Source organism: Littorina saxatilis, linkage group LG5, assembly GCF_037325665.1.
Source record: "Littorina saxatilis isolate snail1 linkage group LG5, US_GU_Lsax_2.0, whole genome shotgun sequence".
NCBI classification, from domain to species: domain Eukaryota; kingdom Metazoa; phylum Mollusca; class Gastropoda; order Littorinimorpha; family Littorinidae; genus Littorina; species Littorina saxatilis.
The window spans coordinates 25,564,347-25,579,815 of record NC_090249.1 but is presented as its reverse complement, the minus strand read 5'-3'; the positions used below and the strand labels follow the sequence as shown (position 1 = coordinate 25,579,815).

At 42.6% G+C, this 15,469-nt stretch overlaps 1 protein-coding gene across 4 annotated transcripts in view; it reads right to left on the bottom strand.

Annotated features, from left to right (window-relative positions):
* The window catches only part of LOC138966673 (transient receptor potential cation channel subfamily A member 1-like), a 46,724-nt gene extending 33,309 nt beyond the window's left edge, over positions 1–13,415 (bottom strand). For 3 of the 4 annotated variants that reach the window (XR_011455736.1, XM_070338975.1, XM_070338976.1), the window contains exon 1: positions 12,259–13,415. Coding sequence is in view for 3 of the 4 variants with exons in the window: in XM_070338975.1 (XP_070195076.1) it covers positions 12,259–12,579 (321 nt within the window). In the remaining variant the exon portion in view is untranslated. Of the gene's footprint in view, positions 1–5,821; positions 6,292–12,258 lie in introns of those variants that run through there. The other variant, XM_070338977.1, reaches the window with a different exon arrangement.
* Between the last annotated feature and the right edge of the window lie 2,054 nt (positions 13,416–15,469).

Sequence of the window (15,469 nt, the reverse complement as noted above, 5' to 3'; positions counted from 1 at the left end):
CGACGCAGGGAAAACAGGCGCGGCGAACACCTTTCAAGGAATTTCCGGACAGACGACCATTTCTAATTCTTCTGCAAGAGATTGCAAAATATTACCCTCTAATCAATACAAGTGGCTCTACAAAAAATGTGCTTCAATAGTCATTTCATACTGGTTTCGTTATCATTACAAAGACGAACAATCCGGGGTTAGATTGCATATATAATATACTGATACCAAACAATACACTAAAGTAATTACATGGCCTTCAGTCTCAAAACATGCCATCAGTGTTAAGTCTTATTGTTCGATCATCGGAAAGGATCACAACTGATTTGTTTTCAAGATGATTGTTTTGATATTACGTCGTTCTTGTGATGACGTCATGTGGCCGTCATATGGCGCGAAACTGATCGTCACGTGATCACGCACCGCTGTTGACAGTCGCCATCTTCTTGTTCAGTTCTGAAGTTAGTTCATGATGTTAAGCTTACAAGAGTTAAATAAATATACGTTCCAAATAACAACGTCTTGGGAGTCATTGTGAGTGAACGTAACACAAACATGGTGTCAGAAGTAAACTAAAAGTGACAAAAGAAGAAGAATGTCGACATTGCAACCGCCGGAGAAGTTCTCTTTCAAACCTGAGGAATGGCCCCAGTGGATTCAGGAATTCAAACGCTTCAGAAGTGCATCAGAACTGAATCAAAAAAGTGGTGAAACTCAACGGGACACTTTGTTGTACGTGATGGGTCGCGAATCCGAGAAGATTCTGCAGAACCTGGAATTTCGAGTTCACACTGTAGGGGAAGGAACGGATGCCAGGGATCGGAAGAACAAGAAGTGGACACAGACTTCGAGAGGTTGGTCAGTAAGTTTGATGCCTACTTCATTGTAATACTAAAGAGAAACATAACTTATGAACGCACAAATTCCAAGAAAGAAAGCAGAAAGAAACAGAAACTGTTGAAGAATTGTATCGTTCTTTGAGATCTTTGGTAGCGCATTGCCAGTATACAGACATAGACGACCAACTTCGTGATCGTTTTGTGGTCGGACCACAGGCGGAAGGTATCGTTCACTGGACCACTACTTTCATATAAAGACTACAAGGTATGACACTCAGCTTCGAGTCTTCTGTGTCCTTGGGGTCGCTTCCTGTGGAATTTTTTTTTGTTCAAGACGGTTTGCCTTCCTACAGTCTGTGTAAGGTCAAATAAATACAGTTGAATGATTGTTTTAACTATATGTAGCTTTAGTTTTCAGCTGCCGTCCGATGCAGGTTGTTTTTAACCATCATTTGGACGAATGACGAAAACATGCATCAACACACAATATATATATATAAATTTGAAAAATAATGTTTACTTTCAGTTAAATTTATAAAACAAAACAATTTTGTTTTTCGATCTTTTTTTTTTCTCCATTAACTGAATACACCAGTTAACAGTTTCGGCGTTTACATGGAACGAAGAAGGAAAGCGGAAGAGGAAGAAGTACAAACATACTCGCAAAAAACGATCTGCGCACGCGTTCAAATCAAAGGGGGAAAAAGGAAAATCGCGTGTTTGTGTGCCCGATGTAATCCTTAGAACCTTTACACTCTTTCTTCGAACACTCAAAAGCAACTTCAGGGCTGGAAGACTATAAAATTGCACTTTCTGCCGACTCAATCTACGCTTTCTCAAATCAACCGGAACAGGAAGAAGAAAAAAAAACTTTCGAAAAAACGATTTGCGGATGCGCATTTTCTCAAAAACCGGAAACCGGAAGAAGAAGAAGAAGCAGCAAAAGTGCTCGTAGAAAAAGATGTGCGCATGTGCGAATCTAAAATGGCCACGGAACTGTTAATCGGTGTATATTCATAAATTTAATACTTACCAAAAAAATAACGTTTTCGTCATTTTGATTTGGCAAACGGTTCTTCGCCAAAAACCGAAAGTGATACTCCCGTGGGTAGCTTCCCTTTGCTGCGCAATATTTACATATGTTTTATATGTGACAGGGGAGGCTACCGCTCCTTTCACAGCAGACTCTGCACCCGAGTTGTTGGCCTTTAAGTCAATACCGGTGGATTGTAGAATTCTGTTTGTGATGGGGTCTGGTGGTTTCCGGTTGTCTGTATCTTCATGGAAACCTTCGGGTTTGCATAACAGTTTTTATAGGGCTAAGAAATTGGCCCTAACATTTTCAATCCTGTTTGATTGCACTTTGCCTCCCGAGGTGATCGTAGTGTTACAGCACTCGGTTACATATAGACCAATGAGCGCTGGTATATGCATATTCGGTGCGGCATGCATGATTTATTTATTTGACCTTACACAGACCACAGGCGGAAGGTATCGTTCACTGGACCACTACTTTCATAGAAATACTACAAGCTATGTCACTCAGCTTCGACTGAGTCGTCTGTGTTCTTGGAGTCGCTTCCTGCGGACAATTTTTTTTGTTCAAGACGGTTTGCCTCTTTCTACAGTCTGTGTAAGGTCAAATAAATACAGTTGAATGATTGTTTTAACTATATGTAGCTTTAATTTTCAGCTGCCGTCCGCTGCAGGTTGTTTTTAACCATCATTTGGACGAATGTTCGTTTGCGAACCGCTACCTGTAGTTGGGAAGAAATCATGCATCCCGCACCGAATATGCATACCAGTGCTCATTGGTCTAAAACATATGTAAATATTGCAGCAAAGGGAAGCTACCCACGGGAGTTTCACTTTATAGGTTTTTGGCGAAGAACCGTTTGCCAAATCAAAAATAATCATCGAATATCCGGTTATTAACCAATGAGCGCATCGCACTACTATCTCCTCGGACCTACAACCGTTCAGCCTTCCCACAGGATCTAAGTGATATGCCGGCGACAGACACGTTTGGTCGCACAAAATACGGTTTAAAAACATGCAGCGGACAGGCAGCTAAACATAAAAGGTACAGATAGTTAGAACATTCATTTATCCTCAGACAGATCATACACCTCTTGTGCCACTGATGAAAAACAAGGACACTGATAAAGCTCCGATACGTTGTCAGAGACTACCCGGGAAAGAGATCATCATATCGGATGCACTCAGCAGGAGTCCAATTCCTCACACAGCCGACGACGAGAAAGACGCCGAAGCAGTGACCGCTTACGTCGACGCGATCGAATCGAGTTGGCCAGTCGACACAAAACTCGACTAGGAAAAGTCAGAGCAGCTACTGTACATGATCCAGAGCTTCAGCAAGTCATCAGCTACGTGCTGAATGGTTGGCCTTGCATAACGCCTACCAACCTCCAGGCATACAGACAAGCGCAGGGTGAACTGATCGTCACGTGATCGCGCACCGCTGTTGGCAGTCGCCATCTTCTTGTTCAGTTCTGGAGTTAGTTCATGATGTTAATCTTATAAGATTTAAATAAATATACGTTCCAGTTAACAACGCCTTGGGAGTCATTGTGAGTGAACGTAACACAAACAATGACCACCGGAGAACAGTGTTCTCAAGCAAAGAATTAATCGTAAACGAATGGCTTAACCCGGTCGGAGCAAGATCTAGGGTAAATCTTATCTCCGACGTGGCTACGTAGTTATTTTCTATCAGCAGAACAGATCGTTTTCGAAAAAAAGACGACAGGGTTTAATGTATTCAAAAAACAAATCATTTAGAGGCGAGAACGATAAACGAAAGAAAAAGCCAAAACTTGTTAACACACAGACCACAATAAAAAAAACACCATCAGTGAGATAAATCATGAAACCTGATGATGAAGCTGAAAACGTCTTGTGGAAGTAGCTGAATGTCACAGACACACAGAGTCGGAAACACACACACAAAAATACACACACACACACACACACACACACACACACACACACACACACACACACACACACACACACACACACACACACACACACCGAATGGCGTCTCACAACCGTTTTAATAGTTGTCATTAGACGTGTTAACACCAATGCTATGTGATCTGCGTTTATAAATTACTGCAGTAAACGTTTCCCTGTTCATAGTTCCGTTTATAAATCACTTAATGCCAATTTCTGTCTCACACAGGATGTGGAATACTTATAACATTGCACTGTAAAGGCGCAGTTCTTCCCCTGTAAAGAACTCGGCTCTCATCTCAGATCTAGCCAGACTTTTACACGGGATATGACCATCCCTACACTTGGACATACTGACCAAAATGTAAACAGCCCGGTTGCTGGGTGCTTTCTGTGTAGAGTGGGATTTGTTTTAATGAATTTATTTGTTAACGGACACTAATGGCTATCTTTGACATTAATTCTGCAAAACATTTTCACTCTGTACATGTAGCACCCGGATTGTTGATTTTTAGGATGTTTGAAAGTAGAGGAATGATCTTATTCCACCACGTAAAAGCCTGATACAATCTGAGTCATCATCCCGAAGAAGGCAGTAACGTGCCGAAATATTGATTATAGATATATACGTACCTAACCTGGTTACTGGTGTGTGTTCTTTTTATTTAAACAATCTGAGTTAGTGTAGTTGACTTTTTTTTTACACGGGAAGGGCTGTGTCTTTAATCCCCGAAAGGATACGGAATGTTTATTTCATTGCACTATAATATCATACGGACGCACATCTAATGGTATATTACTACGGTTTTAATGGTTGACATCAGACGAGGTAAAATAGTACGTATTTCATTTGATCGTAGCCATTTGATCTGATATCCTTTTGGGGCGCTGTGTGGAATGTACAAGCAGAAAATAGATGACAAAAATACGTTCCTTCATTTGAACATGCCTGGTAGGAATGATGATTATTTTAAACCATGTTTACTATATCACCCTTTTCACGCGCCTTGCTGTTGCCCTCTTCACGCCCGACACATAACTGTTATTCTCCAAAAGTGTGCAAGATAGTGAAGTCTTTATGGCATGGAAGGATTGAGCATCAGTAGGAATAGCATAGCACACGAAATACTTAAACTAGCTAAACAAATGTACCTGTTCAGAATAGATAATTGATTTTACTTTTTTCTCGAATGTAAAAGTTGCAAAGTTTTGCCTATTGTGATTTTTTGTCGATTTTTCATTGGGCCCTTCCGTTTTTGTCTGGTCAATTTTGAGGGTACCCTTATTTGAGCGGCGGTCACGTGATCCTTGTAAAATATATCTTTAATCCAAAAGGTGATCCTGATAGTCAAGTGAACGGCCTTAACTGGCATGTAAAGTTTTAATGAAATTACACGGGAATTAATGCTTTAATTTGGTTGCGAAATTTGTTGCAATAATGTTTTGGCCAACTTTATATATGCTAAAAGCAAATTGTTACTTTCACGAGTTGCCTTTATCCCCACTTTTCTCCAACGTGTTAACAAATGTACTGTGCATGCGCACGTTTTGTTGGGCACATTATGAACTAGTTTTAGCGAGAAACACTCCTGAAGATTGCTCGAGAACTAAATACGCAATCCTCCAGAGGCCTAAAGTGCTGTTCAAATAAAGATTACGTCGAGCGCACTTTGGTTGCAATGCATTGCACTGTCAATGAGTCTGGTGACCGGGTTTTTGATGGGAACGCGTGCACGGATTCAGAGAGAGAGAGAGAGAGAGAGAGAGAGAGAGAGAGAGAGAGAGAGAGAGAGAGAGACACACACACACACACACACAAACACACACACGCACGAGCGCACCCACGCGTACAGAGAGAGAGAGAGAGAGAGAGAGAGAGAGAGGGGTTTATTTCCTTATCCATTGGCCCCTGGAAAGAGAGAGAGAGAGAGAGAGAGAGAGAGAGAGAGAGAGAGAGAGCATTACACAACAATCAGACTATTACGCCAATGTTCACGCCAAAACATCACGTGACTTACTTCCATTATCAGAGCCACCACAGAGTCGTTGTATGACATAACCAGCCCACATCCTTTTCTCAGTTTTGATTGGTTACTGCCTTGCGAGGGTTCCGCGGTAGCGTTGCTGGAAACGGCAAAGCCAGATCGACGGAGACCAGATTCTTGGAATGTTACAAGCCATTGCTTGACCCCTGTCACTAGCCGTGCACCTGATTTCATTTACACACCCGTCACAAATTGGAGCTCACAAGAAATCACAACAAACTTAAGAAAAACAGCAATTTTGTACAAATGTTCTGTGTCGATGAACACAACTTTTCTCCAAAGGAAATCTTGCACACAAACTTGATTGAAAATGGAAAGTTCTGTTCCACTGAAAAAAATCCAGATTTTCTTTTTGATACGTTACTTCTCCTGAAGAAAAAATTACAATGTGCTAGGGTCGTAAAGAGCGAAGAACGCTCGGAGTATGCACAATCCCAACACGAACTCCTAGAAGTGATGCGTCACCCTTCTTGTCACTGAATGGGGCGCATCAACATATTGTGCATAATTTCACAACTGAGTTAAAGCTAACCGCAAAAAAATCAGAACGACATCTGAGTGCTTGGTGTAAACAGAAGCCGCCTTTTGTTTATGTAACTCGCAATAACTCAACCCCGGACGAGCAATTACTCAACACAGTCTGGCGAGCAAATAGTTCAGAATTACCCAACACAGACCAATGACTGAATGATCTAGAACAAGTTATCAGCCTTACCACGGCGCCCGAACCTTAAATAATTAAAAGCTGGAATTCGTGAGAAAGGGTAGACGCGGATGAGGTAGGGGGTTTCCATTTGTCCATTTGGGTTTTGCCGCGATCCTTTTGCATACATTGCCCTGGTGTTTGCCATCAAATATTTTCTCTTACGGCGAAAAAAAGAGAGATAAAAATAGGCCAAAAAAGCCTCATGGAAAGGGTGGTGAAAGCGTTTGGGGAAAAGGGGAAATATTGTTGACTTTCTGGGGAAGGACGAAATCGCCTTGAACAGTGGGGTGGTGGTAGAGGTGTTGATGATGGTCGTGGTGTGTGTGTGTGTGTGTGTGTGTGTGTGTGTGTGTGTGTGTGTGTGTGCTTGTATGTGTGAGTGTGTGTGCGTGTATGTGTGTGTGTGTGCGTGCGTGAGTTTGTGTGTGTGCGTATGTGTGTGTGTGCGTGTGTGTGTGTGTGTGTGTGTGTGTGCGTGCGCGCGCGCGCGTATATATGTGTGTGTGTGTGCTTCTTGATAAAGTAACAAACATGGGAAATTGCAAACATGCGCCTGCATTTGAAGCGATGCTTATCCTTATCCTTTATTTGATCAAGTAAAGTGTGCAGGTGTCGGGGCTTCTTTGTATTTCGATAGGAATCTGGGTTACTAAAGAGAGAGAGATAGAGAGACAGACAGCCAGCTAGCCAGCCAGACAGACATGGGGTGTTTGTGTACGAGTGTGCGTGCGTGTTTGTGTGTGAGCCTGTGCGTCCGTGCGTGAATGTGTGCGTGTGTGTGCGGCGCGTGTCTGCCCTTGTGTGAGCACACGCCAGAAGTAGGCTCCAAAGGCTTATCATGTCAGAAAGTGAAAGCTAGAACACGAACCATGTTCATGCATTAAGCAAATGGAATGCTGCCTCGATCATCTCGAGTGCTAACTCATGTTTTATCTGATTTGTCAACAACATATATATCGGCCATCCATATCATGTAAGGCCTAACCAAACACTGGTCAGCTAATGGATCGAATTTTGACTCGCAGCCAGACGCACATTGACTCGACGTATAAGCATCATAATTATGTAACAGACATGCGTCACAGGCTGACTGACACACATGCATACAGACTCCAGAACAGAGAATTATGTAGATGCAGGGGATTAACACGGGGTGGGGGGTGGGGTAATATTATTGCACGCAAATCGGGAACAGGATACTCAGAGCCCGACCCTGACATCGGATCAGTGCAAATGACCACACAGCTTAATTGTAGCCAGCAAGTCGCAGACAGTCGAGTGGCGTGGTCCACAAACCAACAATATCGACACGACCTCACCCAGATTGTTCACCCTATTCCGAAATCCGAAGCGCAGTTGCTCCATCATTACTCCCTTTTATCGTATGCAAGCATGTGGTGAGTGCACGCACACTCTGTGGTCAATAAGAAAAATACACAGTCAAAATACAAGCAGTCGCAAGAGAGTACCCTTGATGTGGCTTTGAACTATGATATTTGAACAGTAAATGGACAGCAATTAGAAAACAACTGTAGGCCAAACCATGAAAAAATTGGGCGGTGATTGTTCACGGGAACCTAATATCTTTCAAACATTGCAGCCTAAATGCTTTCACCGGTGGTCTCTTTTGTTTATTCACGTTCCAACGCTTGCCTCGTTTCGTGAAAATATTTGAGAAAGAGAGAGAGAGAGAGAGGGGGAGGGGGGAAGGGGGAGAGAGAGAGAGAGAGAGAGAGAAACGCGCGCACGTGTGTGCATGTGTGTGTGAATGTAATTGTGTGTGTGTGTGTGAGAGAGAGAGAGAGAGAGAGAGAGAGAGAGGGGGAAGGGGGGAGGGGGAGAGAGAGAGAGGGACAGAGAGAGAAACGCGCGCGCGTGTGTGCATGTGTGTGTGAATGGAGAGAGAGAGAGAGAGAGAGAGAGAGAGAGAGAGAGAGAGAGAGAGAGAGAGAGAGAGAGAGAGAGAGAGAGAGACGATTTGACGATTTAATGAACAAAGGCCGTCGGCCCATTTCATGGGGATTACAGAGAACATGGCAACAATAATGGCAAGAACAACGAAAACATAATTCTCAGGAGATAATACATTACTCCTGTCAACAAACTTACACATAGGCCCTATTAGCAAAAATAATAATCAATCTCTCTCTCTCTCTCTCTCTCTCTCTCTCTCTCTCTCTCTCTCTCTCTCTCTCTCTCTCGTACACACATACACACACAATACACACGGCTCGCTCCTCAACTCACTCGCTCATTCACTGTAGCTATCACCCACACGCACTATTGCTTCTCATTACATCTTCACAGCAATCATTTTCCATATATAAAACATTTTAACTTGCAATACTTGATTATGCATACATCAAAACATTGATTAAGGAATCTATTTTCTCAACGACAGCTTTCACAAGATTGCCAACGCAACTCAAATCCCTTGAAAATAAACCATGCCATTTTTCTGATTACACTTTGGACTTTGCATGAAATCAGTTTACCAAACAGGCAACACTGCAAATGGTTGTCAAAATTTTTCAACATTTCTGGTCTTAAGTCATCATATCGTTTGCAAACGAACAGGAAATGAAGTTCGGACTCCAGGGAACCCGGGCAAAAAGGACAATCATTGTCTGTAGGAAAATTTGTCTTAATATAGCGCTTTTTGTGCACTTTAAGCTCGCTTATACCAAGTCTAAATCTAATAAGGGCGTCTCTAAAACCCTTTTGCTCTATGCAGTCTAAATAAACTTCAGGGACAAGCCCTTGTTTAAAGACCCGATATTGGCAGAAACGGTCACTGTCATTTATGCGGGCGTGCCAGTCCTGCATGTCTATGTCCTGCACTCTCTTCTTAAATAGGTTCACGGACAGTTGTTCACTGCCCACTCCCTGAAACATCCAAGCGTACATGCAAAGCCTGTTTTGCTCAACAGCAGCCTGAGCTTTGTTACCCAGTTTATTTTTCCGTTATTGTCCATACACATCTACATTTGATACGCTTGTTTTGAGATCCGATTGTCCGTCATATGTAGCCAGAACTTTATAGCTCTTAAATAACAGTTTATTTTCAGGGGGTGCCTTCCCAGTTCTCCGTAAACCATTGTATTGGGTGTGCGCGCCGAAACGTTCAAATATTTTTTACACGCAAACAAATGTACAGATTCTGCTGGGTTTTCTTCAATCAATATGCCCCAAACTTCGGCCGAGTATAAGAGGGTCGGCTGGATCATGGTGTCAACAATCTTGAAAAAAGCCTGCCTGGACATCAGCCCCAACCAGGAATGGGCTTTCAGTACGTTAAACAAAGACTTTTTAGAGAGAGAGAGAGAGAGAGAGAGAGAGAGAGAGAGAGAGAGAGAGAGAGAGAGAGAGAGAGAGAGAGAGAGAGAGAGAGAGAGAGAGAGAGAGAGGGAGAGAGAGAGAGAGAGAGAGAGAGAGAGAGAGAGAGAGAGAGAGAGAGAGAGAGAGAGAGAGAGAGAGAGAGAGATTTTGTTGTTGTTGTTGAAATGACGGCGTGTAGAATGCACAAGAACAACTGGAATGTAGAACATCGATACAAAATGTACGATATTCTTATCATTGTGCCGATTAATGTCTTTTTGCACTTCCATCTGCATAGCGTTGACTTCGATGACATCGTGTCATTCAACCTTCGCTGGTCGTCGTGGGTCCGTGTGGACCCAGAAGGGTGTTTAATTGCAAATATCTCTTAAACCAGATGGAATTCTTTAATGAGCTTTTAAGAATGCCTCAGACACATAAAAAGCTCTTATGTCCTAAAAGATCATTACATTTCAGCGAGAAGTAATTACAAAAACAAAGGTCAAATTTAGACTACACACGGAAGACATCGTGGGGCCGTGCGGACCCATGTTTCTCAAACTGAAGGAACTTACATAAAAACTAGGGAGAGAAGTCACAAACCTTCAGGTATTGGCTCTAAACATCATTTTCTACGATCTGTTTAATTTTGGAGTTAATAAGCAAGTCGCGTGGAGCGAAATTAATACATAACAATGTGGGTCCACACGGCCCCACGACGTCTACAGAAGGGTATTCACGTTTTTCCTTTTTTGAGAAGCTTTAGTCCGCACGGTAATAATTAAATTAATAATTTAATTTAATTACTTCTCGCGGAAATTTAACCACGGCGTCTACGGAAGGGGATGCACGTTTTTGCTTCTTTGGAAAGCATGGGTCTACGGAAGGGTATGCATATTTTTCCTTCTTTGAGAAGCATGGGTCCGCACGGCCCCACGATGTCTTCCGTGTGTAGTCGATAACCCGGTCGGGCGAAGGTTAACATGATGACTGCAAGTGCACGCATTCTCGAACAACCAGCAGCAGCAGCAGCAGCAGCAAAAGTAGCAACAGCAGCAGCAGCAGCAGCAACAGAAACGGCAACAACAACGACAGCAACAACAACAGCAACGACAGCAACAACTACAACAACAACAACAACAACAACAACAACGAAGTAAGCATCCATACACAAACTTCAACCATCCAATATCGATAACTGTATAATTATAAGATTCACTGTGCGTTCTACACTGTATTTACAAAACTAGAACCCCAAAGTTGGACAAAAATAACGCAATCAAAACTGTTTTGAACCATCTCAGTTTTGCACGCTGACTACAATTTGAGGATAATGTTACGCACCGAAAACAACAACAGAAGAACAATAATTGTTTCTTGGATTTTTGTATCCAAATAACCCACATAATTATGTTGGGTTATGTTGAAACGTGTCTCCAATGCCGTAGATGTTTACTTGAATAAAAGCAGAACATGATAATAACTGGAAGTGAACAAGCTAAAGTGTCCAGTTGCCTAAATGGCAGACGAAACCTCATACATAACAATCATATGCACGACGTATGAGGGTTATTGAAAGAAAGAAAGACAAAAATATGGAAAGAAAGGAAGAAACAAGAAAGAAAGAAAGTAACAGAGACAGATTGACAGAAAGAATGAAACAAGAAACGAGGAAGAAAGAAAGTAACCGAAGAATTAAAGCTTTCATCTAATGCTCTCGGGAATTGGGGAGAGGCAACTTGGGTTCCTTTGGTAAAGTAAGAGAAAGTTTAACAGCTAATATGTTTATAGGCCCCTTGCAGAACGGCTGAAAGCCACTATATCTAAGGTCTCAAAACGAATTTAGTTTTAATATCAGTAAATGAAGTTTTCCGAAACATGCGCAGTAAGTTTGATGAATAAATTAAAATAATACTAGAGAGTAGAGTGTATTATTTAAATGTGTATCTCTGGCTTCTCTTTTTTTTACATTTAGTCAAGTTTTGAGTTAAAAGTTAAAACGAAGAGAGGTACAGAAAAGCTTGCTATCCTTCTCAATGCAACTATTACCCCGCTCTTCTTGTTAATTTCAATGCCTTTGCCACGAGCGGTGGACTGACGATGCTACGAGTATACGGTCTTGCTGAAAAATTGCAGTGCGTTCAGTTTCATTCTGTGAGTTCGACAGCTTGACTAAATGTTGTATTTTCGCCTTACGCGACTTGTTTTCTCTTGGCATAAAATACCGTTTTTGACATGTATAGCCACGGATGTCATTTGTTTTTACTGTAATATACTGCTGTTAAAACACACACACACAACCAAACACAAAAACACCCACACAAAACGCGTACAGTCAGTTTAGAACACTTTGACGTACGCATGTTAACGATCCTCCTTTTCTCACCTTTATAACACGGTAAGGGCTGTCCTCCAGGAGACAAAGCTTAGGAGCCTCCTCTTCAACATCTTTGGGTTCTTCTTGCGGGGACTTTCGTCCAAATTGTTTTCCGATGGCTCTCACACGATTCAACACTCCCCATTTCTGACGAGGAGTTATACTCCTTGTAGGTTCTGGGGAGCGCTGAGGGCAGTAGAAGATGTGGGGATCTGACCTGTCACCATCTAATAGTCTCTGCCCGATGCGTTCGTCCGTTTTTGACGTCGGCGGAGCCATATTCAGCTCGTGTTCCGGTGGCAAGGACCCGCAGTGTGGTAAACTTGTCATTCACAGAGGGTCAAGGGTGTGGGTACATGAATGCCCGCGGCCTCTTACTAAGGGCATGGAGACATACAGAGAGTTAAAAGCGAAACTAAAGTTGCACGAGTTTGGTTCGCTTTGTTCAAACGTTCAATCCGAAAGAATTGTACGTACGGCAATAACGGTGCACTGAATCAAGCAACACAGTCTTCGTACACGCGACGACTCGTTCTCGGTGAAACGCACACCTCTTGTAGAAGTTTTGTTAAGATTTCTATGTTGTTGTTCAAGCACCCACTCAAACTATACACCATAGTACAGCTGTCGTTCAGGTTACCCAGTCACATCACATCGGCTAAGACATAAAGAACGCACAAGGATAGAAACACTCGATTTAAATCACACACAAAAAGTCCCGCCTTGCGTTTCCTCAACGCACTCAACCTGTTGAAGACAGGTAATTTGAGACGATGTGCATTATTTTTCTTATCTATAACCTGGTATACATGCAAGCCCGACGCTTGGCATGCATTCGGTGATTTTCTTCTTACGTCTCCCTTCACTGTACACAATTCAGTCCCTATGATTGTACACACACCGATCATTAGCTCCTACTGATCACCCTGTCAAAATCGAGCCTACAATAAAATTCACACATAATGAAAAGGTCAAACACTTATTTCTGCTTCGAAAGCATCTACTCCATATTTACAACCACTGTTGTGGGATATTTAGCACCACAGCCGTTTGGGTTTAATCGCAGACGACATTAATACCCCGTGTGCACACACCTGGGGAGAGAGTATGTTTACCCTGTAATACACGACAGGGGCAAAGTGTCAGTCACTCGTATGCAGCCCAACAATAAAATGAACCGTCACGGCGATACGATTGACCAGTTTTGAATGGCAGACGTAGCCTGCAGGTAGCTTGGAATTGCTACCCACGGAATGTTGACGTTAAGCTTTAAAGGCACAGCCTTCCTGTGTAAACGGTCCAGATCACCACCTCAGATCTAGCCAGGCTATTACTTGAGATAAAGTCATCCCTTCACTTTGACACATACCAAAAATCAACAGCCTGACTACCTTATGTGCTTCTATATATATATATACGACTTGTGTGTGTGTGTGTGTGTGTGTGTGTGTGTGTGTGTCCGCGATGCACGCCCAAGGTTCTCTATGGATCTGTTTCAAATTTGGTGGCCATATTCAGCTACACCCCGGACACAACCTGCTCGATGAGATATTTCAACACGTGCTCTCGGCGCGCAGCGCTGAACCGATTTTGGTTTTTCTCTGGATCCATTCCCAGTAACTCTTCCTTATCTTCTCCAGTGTTTTCAGCGTTTATCTCCCTTCCTTCGTGTGGCGTCAATCCATATTTCCGTTTCTATTTTTAGAAGGTCACTGTCGACAACGCTCAATCCATATTCCCGTTATACTATTTTTACTCTTCTCCAGTGTTTTCCGCGTTTATCTCCCTTCCTTCGTGCGGTGCGCCGGCAAAGCCGGCGTACACCCGGCAAAGCCGGGTCCCCGGCGCAGCCGGGTATTCGGCTCGACTTCTTCCCGGCGAAGCCGTACCCGGCGAAGCGGGTATTCATCTAGTTTTATATATTTTTTAAATAAAATCCAACTCTGCACGGTCTTATTCTATTTTTTAAGTCTGTTCAGATTTGAGATTGTGACTGTGAGCAAAACTGTTTTCACAGGAAGGAGTGTGCCTTTAATTTAGCAGTCGATACTCCCATGTAGTCTACTGAGTAATTGGGATTCTTTGTACTCTTGAGTCCACCCGTACTGACCTACTTTGACCGTATAATGGCTGCAGAATGAATAAAGAACTCAACCTGAGTTTCCTACAGATTTGTTTCTTCGCCAAGAAGTTGTAGGAACAATTGCGCAGTGGCACACACTCTGCCCCAAAGCAGGGTGTCACGGGTTATTTGTCGTCTGCTCATGTGGGGGTTTCCCCACCTGCACTGAATAAGTGCTGTGTCACCCCGTAAGCTATGTACACTGAACTTTGTCTTAATACGTAACTGTAAAGTTCAGTGCAGAACCGCGCTGTATGGCCTGACGACTGGAGACCTCACATTATATATATATATTTTTGGATATACTGCTCTCCTTTGCTGATTGTTTCTGCTACTGAATATCAAGCTACTAAAAGCCACACATAATACCGTTGCGATAATTTTGTCATGCCTTCACTGACTGTTTCTGTCAAATACAAAGCTACTGAAATCCACCTCAGATAGACTACCGTTCCGATAAATATTTCATTTACTTCATATTTCAGCTGAATATCTGGCTACTGAAATACACAACAACAGCAACCAAAAAATCTATTAAGCAATTTCTTATCCGACTGTTTCTTTTGAATATCTTGCTACTAAAACCCAAACAAACTACCGTTCCGTTATATCTTTTTTACTGACCGGTTCTGTTGAAATACAAAACTACTGATATCCAAACATCATCGTGACAATGCTGGATCATGGATATTTGGCTACTGAACTCTACACAATATTCCCTACTCTGATAATTCTTTTTTTCCCTGACCGTTCTTGCTGAATATCTGGCTACTGGCCACACAGAAATACCGTTCTGATAATTCTTTCTGCGCTGATAAACCTGTGTATTCACGGAGTCGTAAATCTCCTTTATATCATCACCGCAAACAGAGGTGGTGACAAGGTAAACGTTCACCCCGGCGGAGACTGGTTTTCCCGCAACAACCCACGTGCGTCTTTCATGCGCGTTCGATTTTCACAGCTGATACTGTTTAAGTTAAAAAAAATGGCGGGTCTAATTTTCCATCTCACTCTGGCTCTAAAACGAAGCTGCCTCTGTTTTGACTCGGCATATATATGAATTATTCTTCGATGCTGCAAGAGTGGTGCAAGAGTGGT